Here is a 16,509-nt window from a genome sequence, read left to right as displayed (position 1 = left end):
TGACAAAACTGTTTTTGCTCGTTTACACAATTATCGTGGCAGACAGTCATGAGAGCCGCAGCCACAGGCGACTTCGCATATATACCCCTCCTAAACATCATGGTCTCGGCATTCCAGCGAGATAAGACGTCGTCGAGCGAAATAGTGGTCATCCTGCTGATCTTTCGAATCTAGAGACAGAAGGGCATCCTCTAAGGACAGCAGATGTGGTGATGTTATACTCATCGCCTTTGCACCCATAACCTCTGTATTTCTCCCAGCTCCATACATGGTGCCAACCCAATCAAGCCCATTGCACCCATCGGTAGCAACAAGGCTACCAGTCTAGCTGCATCGCGAGCATATGACCTCTCAACGCGATTCTGGTTCGATTGAATGATCGATGCGCATGGCCACAGCCTCATGAACCTTTTCCCCTAGCCAAGTTCAATTCGCGGTAGGCCAAATTTGTCCATCCTACCTGATATCCAGCTAGCCTCAACCACATGTTAGCTAAGCCTATTGTTGAGGATATACGTGTTCTCGAGCACTCTGCAGACAGGCGGGATGATTACAAACGACTGCTTAATGAGTGGCCTAAACAGTCCGATTTCTGCTGTTCGAGACCACCAAGTGCCTGTCTTTGAAGTCCGTCAGCCGTTCGTACGTTAGTGCATCATCTATGAGGTGTGTTTCAGTGACAGGACGATGTTATGAGAGCTGTATTTGCACATAATCCTTGCAAAGACACCTTAAGGAGCAATGCCTTGTTCTCGATTTCACCTCCATCTAAATGATATTGCTTGGGTTTTCGACACGGGCGTTTACCTACCGTCAAAGTATGGCCCAGAATGAATATTTCCACTTCAATGACCTATCCAGTGAGCCTAGATAAGTGATTCTCGAATGGCAAATAAATGCTAAAACGTCTCGAGGTCGTCGTGTAGTCCACGATCAATAAACCACTTGCCACTATATCCACAATGATGGTTGTGATAATAAACAGAGTTCAAGCTCAGCTTCTTACAATTAAATGTTAGTCCCCTGCTCTCCAATTCCAGCATGCCTACGAGGTGCGTACCACCTATACCTTACGTAGATACTCCTGCTGACTAAGAAAATTTCCCTTTGGGCGCGAGGAAAGGCCACCCCTCTTCCCGATGACGTTCGATACTAGCGAATCAGCTGCCTCACCACCTAGCCATCCTCCTTCCCTATCCGGTGATTTGCTCCACCTCTTCACCGTCCGCAGTTCCACCTCCCTCCATTGATTGAAAAAAACTCGAGGTTCACAGACTGAATTTGAATCCTGACGAGGTGGACGAGATCACAAATTCGAAAGAATCTCCACCAAAGAGCCTGACCTAATATGAGTGAGCGCATCTTGTACATTTGCCCCGCAGCAATCATCGTTTCGGCCACTCTTCAGTACGCTCGTCTAGCCGCGGTTGTATTTCAACACCGTGAGTAGAGACGATCGACGGAAGAGCGCATATCATCTCTCGAATTCTTTGAGAGCCTTTCACAGGCCGCTGGTGCTTATACGTCTTATTGCTTGTCTTGAAAGCATTCTGTGATATCTCTTTCATTTGGCCAAGCTAAATAAAATTCCCTACATCTGAGACATCAACCCACACCCCCACCCCAAACAGCTGGGACGACTGGCACTTACAAACAAACCATTTAAGCACCGTATCGAACTGCTCTTGACATCGAGAGAACAGCAAGATGACTCGCCGCAAGGTTGCCACCACCAGCAACGCAAGTTCTCAAGGACCCCGACTTCCTGCCGATACACCGTACAAGTGCTCCGACAATACTACAACTGACCATGTTGGTACCAGCTCAACCACCTCACAAGATGAAGTTTCACCGTTCCAGTCACTTCTACCACTCTATTATGAGCTCCCAGCAGGGCAAACAGCACACCTTATACACACCTCTCTCCTGATTCCCGGGCGCGGAGCGCCTTCGAAGGATATGTCGATAATCCTTCAATGCGGAAAGATCCAATCGATCCAATCAACCAAGTCGCTTCCAGAGGCTATCTCCAAGTCTCTCCCAACCACCAACGTCTCGGTCATCCTGCCAGGGCTCTGGGACTGCCACACTCACCTCCTAGGCGCAACCTCATTTAACTTTTCGGAGCTACTAACAACCACACCACCGGCACTCGCGGGAGCCAGGATCGCGCGCAACGTACACGACATTCTTATGAGTGGCTTCACCTCTGTGCGAGATCTAGGTGGGTACGCGATCGAGATCTCCAAAGCCATCGCCGAAGGCAGCCTGATAGGACCCAACATCTACTCTGCTGGGGCAGCCATCTCTCAGACATCCGGGCATGGAGACGTCTTCGACATGCCATCAGGGTTCGTCGCCTCATGCCTTGGCGTCCGTGACACACAAGCCAACGGCTTCAACCCGGCGTACGGGCCTTTACTCCTCGCTGACGGCGAGGACGAGTGTCGGCGTGCGGTCCGCTTACTCATCCGGCGCGGCGCCTCGTGCATTAAGGTCTTTGCATCGGGAGGTGTGCTCAGCATCGCCGATGACCCCCTTCGCCAGCAATTCTCCGACGCCGAGCTTAAAGTGATCGTTGACGAGGCCAACCGTGCTGGCCGCGTCGTCGCCGCCCACTGCCACGGCAAGAACGGAATCCTCGCAGCGCTCCGCGCAGGGTGTAAAAGTATTGAGCACGGTACTTATATGGACTCTGAATGCATTGATGTATTCAAGAAAAACAACGCCATCTATGTTCCGACACGTACAATCGTGAAGCTTGGGATTGACCACCCAGAGCTCATGTCACCAGAGTCCTACCGCAAGATGGTTGAGACAGCCAAACATCACAAAGCCGCGTATCAGCTCGCTGTGAAATCCGGGCTGAAGATTGCATTGGGGACGGACCTAGGCATCTCTGCACCGACGACTCACCCGCTTGCGCTGGGGAACAGCGGGGGCGAGCTGAGCTACGCAGTTTCTGATGGGGGCATGACACCCCTGGAAGCTATCGAGGCGGCGACAGCCAATGCGCCAGATGTGCTTGGTGGGTTGGGCATGGCACCCAAGAGTGGACGCATTGAGGTTGGCTATGATGCTGATCTGATCGCACTGAGTGAGAATCCGCTGGATGATATGAATGTTTTCAAGGACCCGAAGAATGTGACACATGTGTGGAAGGGCGGGAAGTTGTTCAAGAGTCCGGATGGGAAGACGGCGAACGGCAGCGGAAGTGTGTTTGGAACATAATCTGGAAAAGCGACGTTGTTGATGCTTGAGTCTGGTGGAGTGTGAATATGCGGTGAGTGGAATGGGTCCCACGAGGTGAAAGGGAAAAGTAACACTACAAGCGAGTGTTTCTTGAAGCAACGAGCCTCAACATTGCCCCAATCACCTTTCATTTGAGTAGTTCACGCAAGTAGATCAGATCCTCCCGTGGGAGAGAGGAGGCCATCTGACTTTTACACCGAGCAATCATGGAGATGATACTACTCTACGGTCTATCTCCACCGCCGCCTTGAGCGAATATTCAAGTGCAAAGTACAAGTACGCTTGAGGCATTTTCAAGATCAACCATGGCTTCTTGCCTGTATGCCTACCTAATTTGCCTGCTATAGGTGAGAATGTCTCGTGTCGTGTCCGTTTCCTCCGATTAATTGCAGCTCACGGGGGTGTAGTCTATCAGCGCCCCATACTCCACTAGAGATACTCCACTAGAGGCAGGCTCGCTCCGGAGCTCAAACAACAGACAATGTCTATCTCTCTAGCTCGTTCTATCTCTATAAATCTGATTGTGCGTTGTCAATCAGCCCTTGCATAACATAACGCCACACGCCATCTGTGATGTCTATGGACCGGACTCTTAGCTAGCTCGTGCATAACGCCCGTTTTACTCTCACGTCTATCCCGGTTCCGCTCTATGTTCTCGGGCCGTCACCACGCCCCGTCGCATTGCCTATTGCCGATTGCCGATTGCCGTCGCTGTCGTTGTCGTCTTCGTCAGATGTCCTGTCGTTAGATTCGTTTTTCATTCCGTTCCGCACCAGTCGTGCTGGTGATAACCTTAGTGCTACATCTCGTTTATGCCGTATCAAGTGGACTTTCAGTAGTTGCTGGAGTGACTATGTTGGGAGGAGGCGTAGTATCGATCGAGGTTTGAGATGCTCTGTCTCCACCAAGGCGTCGCCCGAGAAGCGAGCGAGCCGGCCGAGCGTTGGCTTGGCTTGGTGCGATTCGATCGATAATGGCGGTCAGGCGGAAGAATCAGCGTGGCAGAGACGGCTGCGGCGTGCGCTCGCCGTGGTCGTGCTGCTCGCCGTCATCATGACCACCGCTCTTCTGCGTCCGCCAGAAAAGCCAAGCAATCGTGACCGCCAGCTTCAGGAACGCAGCAATCCACAGGGCTCCGGCCATGCCCGCGCGGGACTTGTATGTCTCACCACCGATGATGCCCCCCGCGAACAGCGAGACAATCGACGCGAGCCTCGTGGCCTGGCGCCTCTGCGGCCCCAGGAAGAAATTCCGCAGGCTGGTCCTTTGCCGCCAGGACACGCGCAGCGAGTATAAGTCAGCGGTGAAGTCGTGGTACAGCGTGCTGAGCACGATGGTGGGCAGGTCGAGCATAGCCAGCAGTCTGGAGAGGGTGACTTGGCCTGCGGCCTGGAAGGCGAGAATCGCCACGGGGCAGAGATCCAGGAAGTTGGGTATTTTGGCGGGGTTCTTGACGCTGCCGGACGAGAAGGTTCCAGTTTCGAAGGGGTGGTTGGAGACCAGTGATTCGGTGACCAGCACGGCGGCGATGGTGATGAAGATTGTTTGCACGAGGAAGGAGGTGAGGAAGATGAGTCGGCGCCGGGACGTGGGTTGTTGGGAGAGGCCGGTTGGGTAGCGGTGCAGGGCGCTGAAGAAGAGCGTGCCCAGGCAGAAGGCTGCGATGGAGGTCAGGGATTTGTAGTATTGTTGGTCGTGGCTGGCTTGCGGTTGGCCTCCTAGGCCCAGAGCAGCGAAGACAGTGTTGCCTGTTGGAAGTTGAATCAAGATGTTAGTCATAATAGAATATGAGATGAGGGACGGGAGGGTTGCGAGATCTTGAGGCTGACTATCACTGACCGGTCTGCATCTGGACGAAGCAGTTCCATGAGTTGAAAGCCACGCTGTCGATCAACCCAGAGATGAAGAAGCAGATGATGATAATGAGGCTCACTGTTTGGTCTCATTAGTGGCAGCTTGACGCAAATGGAGATGCAGCTGGCTTACTGTAAGAGCAATCGAAATCATCATACAGGTAGCTCTGAGTCCTCACCCTCATTGATAGTGTTCCCGATAGGTCAATTCTTACCGTCATACTTGATCTGGATCTGGATCGCTTTCTTCTTTCTCTACTTGAGTCTCGCGATGACTGAGGCGTGGGAAGGGTGGAATTGGTGAGAGTGAGGGACGACTCAACCCGGTGGAGTGGACTGTCTGTCTCGCCCTTCTCAGCGGAGGATAAATCACACTTGGGCATGATGGGCTGAAAAAGAAAAGACAGTGAGCGGAGGGACCCAAACGGAGTAATGGACCAATGTCACGACCAGGACGACAAACGCTACTATAATCACAACAAGTGAGAACTGTCTGTCGGAAAGCAACAGCAAGGCAGGTGAAACTGTGGAATAGAATCAGTCGCCCAAGACAGCAGAGATATACCCACCTATCAGTACTTAACGACATCGCCCTCACCTTGCCTCACCACATTCCGTAGATTATACAAATAGTGGGGGGAGTAAGGCGCATGGGAGGAGCTCTGCTATCGCTCTCAGCGGTGAAATGAAGTGCAGAGATGAGATGATACATGACCCACAGGTCCCGATCACAAAGTTCACCTCAACTGTGTGACATTGAACAAGATGGGAGAGACGAGAAGGGGATGGTAGGCTGTGTATTCCAATCCAATCCGCTGGGCATGTGCATAGCCTGATAGCACCAGAATGCGTATCATGCCAGGCCTCGTCACGAATAAGACCCATCGACAGAGATGGAGAAGGTACTCGTCAGGCGTTCTCAAAGCCAAACCCCCCCAACCCAAAACAAGACAGGGACGCTGTATTCGGACCTGAGTAGCCCAATGAACAGTGGTCCCAACCCGAATCAAGACGGTGATGTTACAGAGAAAGGTACAGGTCAAGAAGGGTGGCTGCGTCAAGCATCAAAGCCTGTCTGATCCTCTTGCCAAACCTGGCTGGGGGTGTACGCAACGGGAAGTGTCGGACTGTGGATACCTCACCAAGTTGAGAGTTTCACTTCTGGGATCAGACGTCCGGTATGATCGAGTAGCCCAAAACACAGGTAAGGATGTCGTCAATACCGAGGACTTTGATAAGCCAGAGGAAAGGGAGGAAGGGAAGGAGTGAAGCAACGAAAACATCGCCAAAGGCTCCGCTCCGGATCGTTCTCTGATGCCAAGCTTTCACTTATGCCAAGGCTCGGCAATCTCCACCATGTGCTCCTTATCCCTCCCTCGAACCCCGTGTATGGAGAGCACATACAGTCAACAGCACGGGTACGTACTGACGACTGTGTAGATCTCATATCAAGCATGTCACAGAGTCACCTACTGGATATAGAGTTGCTCAGTGCCACGCCCACCAATTAGGACGCCCCAGATTCATTGGACAACTCTGTGCCCTAGCGCGAGGCTGTGTCACTACATCGCTCCGAAATAACACCCCACCTCTTCCTGACCCTGTTCCGGTGTTACACGGTGCACAAATCCAAGAGGGCCGGGCTTGGCTTCAGCTGGCTCAGCTTTCTGCTTATCAATGAAGGTTATACACTGTGTACATGCTGGACTCGATCGGGCCCGAGCACTTCATCCTGTGGGGCTGGGCAGGACAGCGTAACATATCTACCTCGATCATCACATGTGTGTAGCATCCTCATACCGCAGTCCATTTTTCACCCCTGACAAGCTCAAGGGGACGAGTGCTGCGGACGTCTGATTACGCCTAGTGTGGCACCTCATCCTATCTCAAACATGCAAAATGCTAGAGTTGAACGACCATCTCCATGATCGACCGCGCTAAAGATTCTTCGGTCTTGGCCTCGATTGCCGATGCTTGAAGCTCCGGGTCGTGAACCATTCTTGACGCTTGACAGGCTTCGTCAGCTCCTGAGGCTCGTCCTCCTTGGATGTGACCATCTGTTGAGCCATTCCAATTTCACTAGGACTGGCATCATATTTCATTTCACTGCCCATTGGATACTTTGGTACAACTATTGGTGTCTGGGGTTCGCTCAACTTGCTTCTTGCATTGTCTTCATTCGCTCAATGTTGCTGCTATCAATCACCATTCACCAAGAGTGACTCGCTCAAGTCTTGACATCAGGCTCGGTTCTGCCAATAAATTTCTGCAGCTGCAACAACTCCGTCGCCAGGCTGACAGGTCCTTGCAAATAGGTTTGCGTATCGTCACCAAGCTTGCTCTTGTCTTCCTCTAGTCTCTCAACATACAGCCGGATTGTAGCTCCACTGCTTCCAGTTCCAGACAAGCGCACCACGATCCGCGTTCCGTCGTCAAAGATGAAATAGATACCTTGGTTCTTCGACACTGACCCGTCAAGGTCGGTATACGAGAAGTCGTCAGCTTCCGTGATCTTGCGACCCTGAATCTCCGATCCCACAGTGTTCTTGTCGGCGATCTTCTCCTTGAGGGATTTGACCATTTCGGTAGCTCCATCACTGCTGACATCCTCATAATCGTATCGGGTAAAGTATACACGCCCGTATTCGTGCCAAAATTGCTTCTGAATCTCGGCAATGGACGGGAGCTTGCCAGTGTCTCTCCCAACGCCAGCGATGATGTTGAGCCATGCGGTCACAGCCCACAAACCATCCTTTTCTCGGATATGGTTGGAGCCTGTACCAAAGGATTCTTCACCGCAGATCGACATTTTGTCAGTGTCGAATAGAGAGCAAAAGAATTTCCATCCAGTGGGCACGACGTAACAGTTCAAGCCTTGCTTCTTGGCAACGAGGTCCAGCGCCGCCGAGGTGGGGAATGATCGTGCAAGACCGTACACGCCCTGCTTTTGGAAGTATGGAATGTATTGCTTGGCATAGTGGGCGATGATGGCCAACGAATCACCAGGCGAAACAAAAGCATTCTTGCCATAGATCATGTTTCGATCACCATCTCCATCAGATGCTGCACCAAAATGAATCCCTTCTCGGTCGACTCGTTCAACCAATGAATGAGCATAGGTAAGATTGGGATCAGGGTGACCGCCGTTGAAGTCTGGGCTTGGCTCGCAATTCTGTGTGCTCGACTCTGACAATCCGAGCTCACCTTGGAAGATGGCCTTGCCGTACGGACCCGTGACACCAGATAATCCGTCGAAGAGAACTTTGAAATCAGGTTGGGATTTGAAGAAAGAGCGGATCATATTGAAGTCGAAGATGTCTTTCAACATGGTGACATAATCGGAAACAGAATCAATGATCTCGACCTCCAGAGCACCATACTTCTTTGTGCCGATTGTGTGAATGTCTACTTCAGGAATGTCTGCAAGTTTGTACGAAGTGAGGGTCTTGGATTTTTCAAAGATCTTGTTGGTCACAGATTCTGGGGCGGGGGCTCCATTGGACAGATTGTATTTCATCCCAAAGTCGGCCTTGGGGCCTGGTTTTCAGATTAGCTGAGGCTCGCTTGGGGAACGATGTGTGCATAGAGAACTTACCGCCTGGGTTGTGACTTGCGGTGAGGAGGATACCACCAGTTGCCTTCCGAATGCGAATGACATGGCTTGCAGCAGGTGTGCTCAGAATACCGTTTTGTCCGATGAGCAGTTTCTTGACGCCATATGCAGCACCAATCTTTGCAATCAGTTGGACCACCTCTGGGTTCCAGTATCGGCCGTCACCACCAATGACGAGGAACGAGCCCTCAACGCCTTCGGGAATGGAAAGGAGAATGGAGGTGATAAAGGACTCGCTATAGTGTTCCTGTTGGAAGACAGTGACCTTCTTGCGAAGACCTGATGTGCCAGGCCTGTGAATGTTTGGTTAGCACATAGAAGCAAAGGCCTGGCAAGCTACTGAGACATACTTCTGGTCGGCGAAAGACTTAAATTGAACTTCTCTAGACATGGTGGTTATGTGGTAGTCCTTGGGTATAAACAGGGTCGATCTGAGGACAGGGTGGGATAGATTGAAGTGGAAGAGGGCAAGGGCCTCAAGTCAAGACCTTTGAAGCTTTTATTGCAAGGAGGGTGCCCGCAAAGAAAATCTCTGTGAGAAGATCCCCCTCAATTGAAGTGCGAGAAATACAGCATCGACCGCGGGGCAGGTGCGTCGGCGTGGGCGTGGCAGGTGCCAAAATGATTGAATGCCATCCGACTTTCTGGGGCAGGAGCCACCCAACAACAACGTCATTGCCACTGTATTTCCACCTGCTCCTTCCGCAGGGTGTCACTTCCCGGCGAAAACGGACACGCTCATTGGCTGGAACGGAGAAACCTCAACAGAAATTAATCCGGGATTTCCTCTGGGGTCCAAAGCAAAAAAAAAAAAGGGGCTCACACCACACTTGCTGCTCTTTGTATATACTAACTTCCGCATAGTTCCTAGCTACCTGCCGAGGTAGGTACGGATACAGTCTGGGGGCCAGTGTGCCTTCGCAGACACAGTTGGAAGAGCCGAGATAATTATGGCTGTCCATCCTATGTGATACACTAATCCAGTATCGCCAATTAAATCGCTGTCGCTGCATATCAATATGACCCTGGCATTCTTCATGAGCACGAACCTCAGAAACGACATCCTGATTGGGCTGAGACCACAACCTCTGTCATGGAGCGAGCTCTGATCTGTGCGTGTGTCTGAGCAATGCTCAAATCCAGCCTTGTGACACTGGAACCAACCAGCCACCACTTACTTTTTATGCACATATAGACCTGAAGGAGTACAGTTTTCCCAATAGTCTAGTAGCAGAAAGCGTGGGATCAACTGCAGTCTTCTGGCGTAGCCGTTGCTGCTCATGCCTGATGCTTTCTTTGACTCTTTGTCGTCGATGTTTCGTGTTACAACAAGACAATGCTTGCCATGTCAGACTTAGCACGTTGATACTAGCCATGATGAAAAACATCGGCTCTCATGGCCCCAGCAAGCAATCAGGAAAGCAACAGTGTCACCTCACAATTTGTCAAAAGGCTGGTAATCTATTTGCCGTGCATAGCTTTCCGCAAGTCAGTGTTTTACCTTCTGAAGTAAACATGTCTCGTCATCAGACAGTTGGATTTCTCGCCATCTGGATAGGTTTGCGACGAATTAGCTGTCTGGTACTTGAAGATGCGGCTGCCGATACAAAGTTTCAGGGGCCTGTGCTCGAACAAGGATGAATTTCCCCGGGTTCAGCCTTGAAGCTTCGAGGTCAGGCAGAAAGCAGTTAGTGACAGCCTTGTCTGAAAACGGCCTAGCTACGGTCAACCTCGCTTGGCAGCTGCACTTGCATTGCCAGTGTCTCTGCGTCTGCCTCGTGGATTGGTTTCTGTACCAGGACGAGCAACACCCACGAATTTCCATTTGCACACGATCTATTGACTGCGGCTACGGCATTCAAATTCTCTCTGACATTTGCACGGCATCCTCTCCTCGCCTTACAGGCTTTGCTTTATTTCTGGTCCCCCATCCTCAATCCTGCCCAACTGGCAACCCGGACAGCTCACCGTCTCCGCCCGACCTGCGGAGTAGACAATCCTTCCTAACAACCCCGACTTCACTTCACCCGAATTTTTATTCTCACTTCATTTGGATGCCTTCAGGATCGAGCCCCTGAAGATTAGCAAGAGGAAGAATCTCTAAGTACCTAACAAGTCTCTCTGCTGGATTTCCTTCCGGAATCCCCTCTCCGCCGCCTCTGCCCTGCGCAGACAGCGGAGATCTAAAGACTCATCTACCGATTCAATCCTTTCTTTCCCCTTCGCCATGCCTTGCTTCAAGGGCCTTGCTGTGAGCATACACACCCCAAATGGGCCTTTACCAGAACACTCGGTACAGAGAACATCCCGCCTGTCTCGAATCAGCACATATATCCCTGTCCCTCCTGCGCGGATACCTGCCGACTCTGTCACTGGCAAGCCTGAACAATCTACATTTGCCATTTCCATCACTCTGCTCACCCCTAACCAAGAAGTACCCTACTCGACACCCAAAAGTACTCCGGAACGACCCAATCCGAAACCTAAGCTTGTTGGAGGACTTCCAGGTCACACAAGTGACATTGCCAAATCTCCCGGCACAATCGGTCCTTATGTCCCTTTGACAACCTCTCCAAATGAGACCATTGCCGCATATATCTACTTCGATGGCAGGGCCAAAGAGGAAGTGGCTACTCTATTACGGAAGGGTGAAGAAACGTGGGTCAACTCTCGGTGGGTCAGCGTTCCCGAAAAAGAGGGTGGCGGGCTTGCAGAGAGAGAATTCTTGTTTCGTGAAGTTGGCCTTGAGCGATGGTTGAATGGCCTTGACCTTGATGGTAAGGATGCAGCCGCAACCATCGAAAGACGACGACAAAAATTGGAGAAGAGAAGACGAAAGAGGAAGGATGTGGTTGTCAGCGACGATGAAACAAATGGCAGTTCAAACGCCACCCGGAGGAGAAAAAGCATGATGAGGTATGGCGAAGACGGCGATCTCCAAGATGTGTCCGACCAAGAAGGTTCTTTGAGCGACACTGGATCCTCTGATGACGACGATGACCCCATTCCAGAAACCGCCGGCCAGATCAAGGTTGCTCTTTTCCGGGTGTTAGCATCTGGTGAAATCAAGCGGGGAGAATATTCTCCTCAATTTGATGCACATGATGACGATGAAGACTCGGATAGCAAGGAAGGAGCTACTAAGAATGGTGACGGTACAGGTCGCGCCGACGTTGACCACACCACTAGCTTCGCAAAACCAAAGACGTTGGACCCCAAAACCATCTCAACCCAGACTGTCACTGGTATTGATCCAACGGACAAACCATATGCGGTCTTCACTTTCCTGTATCGTGGAGAGCGCCAGCTTCAAAAGATGGGCATTCTCCCAGGCGCCAAGGCAGATAAAGCGGCCGCCACCACCAAGAGACGCAGTATAGTCGCAGATATCCCAAAGCTTGGTCCTCTCAAGAAAGAGGGTGGTGCTGGATTCTCGAAATTCCGGGACGTAGAAACACGGCAGACGCGGAAGAATAAGCGGAGTAGTGACGACGAAATGGAAAGTGAAAGCGATGAGGATACCGGCATTATTGGCAAGATGGAAGACATCAACGATGCGGACATCAAAAAGGAGTCTGGCATGCTGTCTCCTGAAGATGCTGAACGTACAGGCCAAGTGGCGGAGGGGATCCGTAAAATGAAGGTAAGAGATCCATCGCCGTTGAAATTCCGGCACGGGCTAAGATATCATCAGCTCAAACGGCAACATTCTGCCGAGCCGCTGAATAGTAATGGTGTGACCGAGGCACGTAAGACTTCAAAGTCTGGAAGCCCTTCAGCCGCCTCGACGCCCAAAGTCGGAGACGAGCTGGGGACTTCCCCATCTGGATTCAATTCATCAGCCCTTGGAACGAGTTTGGACACCAAAAAAGAAGAGGAGAGCTTTATGGTTGGGAGTCCGATGAAGCGTCAGCGGGCATCCGTTGCGGAATTCGACGAGGATATCAAGAGACGACTAGGCACTGGTTTGTCAGCATCGTCTAGCACAATTGGCGAAGTGCTTGGTTCTGGACAACCGCAGTCGTCATCACCCACGACAAATCCCTCCGGGCTCCAGTTTGGTGGTGCTTTGGTGAAGGACCCCGTTCAAGATGACGACGAACTATGATCAGAGCTCATGGGTAGGACTTTCCGCTTGGTGGCTGTTTGGCCGAAACCCCAACAATCGGTGGTTGCAAGACATCCAATACCGGACTTCCTAAGAATTGGACCTTTTTTGAACCAGGATGACCTTCAGCATGACATCAGAAAGACTCTAAACATTCATGTTCTCTGCAATCTCCGGAGCAATCAACTCCCATGCAACAAAGGCCAAGGTGGCTCTTCGTCGGAAGGAAATTTCCTCTTCACCCGCTAGGCGTATCTAAATATTACAAAGACTTTTCGTTTGTTGAGCAAGGGGGTATGAAACGAGACAGGCTCTGCCAAAACAGGGGCATAGGAAGGAGCGTTCACCTCGCGTCAAGCATGATAGGATCGAGGAGCGAGAGGCATACATGACTTGGTGAAGAAAGATGGAATTGTTGTGAAACAGGTTGGCACATAGTCTAGTCTTCTTCCTAGCGGCTGAAACAATCCGCTTCGTGTTCTTGGTTGGTCATTGTACCACTACTCACCAAATTCTCACCAACTTCTTCTTTATGGAGGCTGCTAGGAAAGCCATCTATGCATGGGATTGCCTGTACTTCGGGATCACCGGAGTGTAGAAAACAGTCGATTGATCGATTCAAAAGAAAAACATCTAAACTTCTCCAGCCATCAGTGTGCATTTCCCACCTTACCATGACAATTGAAGCCTCTCACACATCAGCCTCATGTTATCTCGACACTTTACAAGTACCACGAAAGTGAAGTACCTACACTGTACTTCTCGTACTTACCGAGAGTAAGCATGTAAAGTTTCCAGATCCTTGGCACCCGGACCGCGACTCGCCACTATGGGAAGCGCCACACGCCGTCCGATTCGCCGGCACTCAACGACGATGATGGCTGTGTCTTCTCCCTTTTCCCGTGGTATATCGTCATCGGCCGCACCGCATTGTCCCATGACTCTCATCGCTCGCTTCAATACAAAGGACCCCTCATCGTCATTTGGCATACCGAGGGTTTAAAACCTTACGTTTCTTGTCCTTCCTTTGAGAGGAGAATCACATCTGATGTTGCCAGGAGTCGAGAAATTGAAGACGAATACCTTTCTAATTTCTCAGTTTGGGTGGATGACGTCTGAACCAAGCTAGAGAAACGCGAGACGCAGATCCTTTGCTTAAAGCATTGAGGCGAAAAAGGAGCGCGCCGATCGCTGCCAAATATTCTCTGCCAGTGTTATTCTGCTAGGGGCCTCAATGAGGGCGATGCTCGTCCTATACTACTAGCATAGCAACTGGCGGAAACGGCGAAATACGACACTGCTGTGGGAAAGCTTCCAGCGCGTGTTCAATTGATGTCCTGTTCTGCTCGACGTCTTGGCTCACGGATCACGGGTTCAAACTTATTCACCCCTCGACTCAACAATATCAAATACATCTCTACTCAACGCGGCCCGGTCTCCTTGACACCGCACAGGTAAACGGGCCCATTTTCTGGACTCTCGCTCTGAAAGCGAGTGAGGCAAGAGCCGGCAAGCTTCAGAAGAGGAGGATCAATTGCTCTTTTAAAGAAAGAAAGAGACCATGGCTTTGACGAGATCGACTGATCCTCTCGTTTGGATTGACTGTGAGGTAAGTGGATGATTTTCTTTGTACATTGCTCATTTCATTTCATCTTTTTCTGCTTCGATATCAGGGCACGGATCCCCCGGGAGGGTTTTAGACTTTTTTCACTGGCCTAACTTGGGATGGAGGAGGGAAAACATAATTGTAATTCTCTCTTTGTCTTGGACCATGTTACAATAGTGCTGCAGTGCATCAATTGCCAATAGGCCGGTTGTGCTTCTGGCAAGTCTAGGGTTCGGGCTCAGAAATGAACCTGTGGCTTGGGCTGGGTTCTTGTTCCTCTTGATGAATGTCCCGTTCAATCCATGGCATGGACGGCATGGACGGCCAATGCAGCCTAGGAGAAGGCTTGGAAAATGCGGCACTGGCTGGAGCTCCGTTCATTCCTCCATTCCTCCACCACTCTATCACTTTGTCTATGCTTCGCTGAGATGGAAAACCTCTCTTGCAGACTTCCATTTCAGGGCCCCTTATCTCACCAAAATCAGGAAAAAGCTAATTCTATCTCTCCGCCACGCACAGATGACCGGTCTGGACTCCCGAACCGACACAATCCTTAGCATCTCCGTTCTCCTCACCACATCCGACCTCACACCGCTGGAACCCGAAGGTCTAACACTGTGCATCAATCACAGTGAAGCACAACTCGCAAGCATGTCAGAGTGGTGCACCAAAACACACACATCGACGGGGCTCACAACTCTATGCCTCAACCCAAACACCTCAACGACACCGACTCTCGCCGCGGCGCAAATACTCCAGTACATCAAAACATACATCCCAACACCACAGACGGCGCTCCTAGCGGGGAATTCAATCCACGCAGACCGGGCCTTCCTGATGGTTCCCCCGTGGGACGCGATCCTGGCGCACCTGCACTACCGACTATTCGACGTCAGCGCGACGAAGGAGATGCTGCGGCGCTGGGCGCCACCTGAAGTCCTGGCCGCCGCGCCCGTCAAGCAACTGCGCCACAGTGCGCGCGAGGATGTGCTGGAGAGCATCGACGAGGCCCGCTTCTACATGACGTTGCTCAAGACCCTGGGGAACCCAGGCAGTCTTCCAACGCCGGCACTGACGTCTGTGCCCTTCTCGACTCACGAGAATGGGTTTGGAAAGTCCTACAACGATAGTCATAACTACAACAACAACACTTACGGAGCCAGCAGCACAAGCATGCCGCCAATCTCTTTCCAAACAGAGCCAAAGCAAGACCAGGAAACGCTACAGCGCATGCATCAACTTTTTAACGCCGGCGGTGACAGTGGCAACGCTACCTCCACCACCACCAAAAGCTGGGACAACGACGCTGCCGACGGCTTTCGCACCGATGTGCCCTAAAAGTGACCAGTCACAGATATCTGACCGACTTTCTGGCTGGCTGGCCGGCTGACAAATCAAGCCTCTCAACAACATCACGAGTCAGCTACAACGCCGACAACCCCGCTCAAATGGCGGAGATCAGATGTATCTGCGTACAGAAGCTGCATAACAGCGATGGAATGGTGGTTACGAAGGAAGCCCAGCCATCCCTAGATAGTCTTACGTTCGTTCACTCTCCCAGATTCACAGCGCTAGACTAGTCAGTCCAGTCCTCTTTCATTTGGAAATAGATCTACTTTACTTTGCGGAGGAGACTGAGACTTACTCGCCAAGTCAGGCTCGGGCGGTGATCTGAATATATATGGATGGTATAACAAGCCACCCGGGACTGACAAGGGGAGAGAGAAAGAGAGAGAAGATGAAGGAGGAGGAGAATCAGTTCGGATCTTATCTTGTGGTTTCTTAAAAACAAAAGGGGGGGGGTTTAAAGAGCAACATGCATATATGTACTTATGAGGGAAGTGCAAGCACAACAAATAGATTCGTTCGTTTCATTCAAGGAACTGGCTCGGAAGAGAACAACAGAGAGAAATAGAAACACAGGTGAAAAACCCAAATTACAGGACCTAGAAAATGCCTTGATTAATTTGAATTCGGTAGCTTGATGAGCGATATCAATGGGTGGGGAAGGTAGGGAGGTGTGATATGTGAGGGAAAAAAATCCTAGTTTCCAAGTGCACAGAAAACTAAAAAATGC

At 51.1% G+C, this 16,509-nt stretch overlaps 5 protein-coding genes across 5 annotated transcripts; 3 read left to right on the top strand and 2 right to left on the bottom strand.

Moving 5' to 3' along the window:
• Positions 1 to 1,707: 1,707 nt before the first annotated feature.
• Positions 1,708 to 3,231, top strand: A1O9_02546 (uncharacterized protein; the record flags this gene model as incomplete). Its single annotated transcript, XM_013408118.1, has 1 exon — positions 1,708 to 3,231. One exon carries the CDS (start codon positions 1,708 to 1,710, stop codon positions 3,229 to 3,231), a length of 1,524 nt encoding a protein of 507 aa, XP_013263572.1.
• A 1,014-nt stretch (positions 3,232 to 4,245) lies between these two features.
• On the bottom strand, positions 4,246 to 5,488 carry A1O9_02545 (uncharacterized protein; the record flags this gene model as incomplete). The annotated part of the gene is made up of 3 exons (XM_013408117.1): positions 4,246 to 5,000; positions 5,092 to 5,184; positions 5,239 to 5,488. The coding sequence occupies 3 exons, from the start codon at positions 5,486 to 5,488 to the stop codon at positions 4,246 to 4,248; spliced, it is 1,098 nt and encodes a 365-aa protein (XP_013263571.1).
• Positions 5,489 to 7,332: 1,844 nt separating this feature from the next.
• Positions 7,333 to 9,109, bottom strand: A1O9_02544 (phosphoglucomutase; the record flags this gene model as incomplete). Its single annotated transcript, XM_013408116.1, has 3 exons — positions 7,333 to 8,642; positions 8,701 to 9,011; positions 9,069 to 9,109. The coding sequence occupies 3 exons, from the start codon at positions 9,107 to 9,109 to the stop codon at positions 7,333 to 7,335; spliced, it is 1,662 nt and encodes a 553-aa protein (XP_013263570.1).
• Positions 9,110 to 10,945: 1,836 nt separating this feature from the next.
• A1O9_02543 (uncharacterized protein) lies at positions 10,946 to 12,826 on the top strand (the record flags this gene model as incomplete). The annotated part of the gene is made up of 2 exons (XM_013408115.1): positions 10,946 to 12,361; positions 12,413 to 12,826. The coding sequence occupies 2 exons, from the start codon at positions 10,946 to 10,948 to the stop codon at positions 12,824 to 12,826; spliced, it is 1,830 nt and encodes a 609-aa protein (XP_013263569.1).
• Positions 12,827 to 14,951: 2,125 nt separating this feature from the next.
• Positions 14,952 to 15,770, top strand: A1O9_02542 (uncharacterized protein; the record flags this gene model as incomplete). The annotated part of the gene is made up of 1 exon (XM_013408114.1): positions 14,952 to 15,770. The coding sequence occupies one exon, from the start codon at positions 14,952 to 14,954 to the stop codon at positions 15,768 to 15,770; it is 819 nt and encodes a 272-aa protein (XP_013263568.1).
• Between the last annotated feature and the right edge of the window lie 739 nt (positions 15,771 to 16,509).

The sequence above is a fragment of the Exophiala aquamarina genome, assembly GCF_000709125.1.
Source record: "Exophiala aquamarina CBS 119918 chromosome Unknown aczIA-supercont1.2, whole genome shotgun sequence".
NCBI lineage: Eukaryota > Fungi > Ascomycota > Eurotiomycetes > Chaetothyriales > Herpotrichiellaceae > Exophiala > Exophiala aquamarina.
This window is presented reverse-complemented; position numbering and strand designations above follow the sequence as displayed.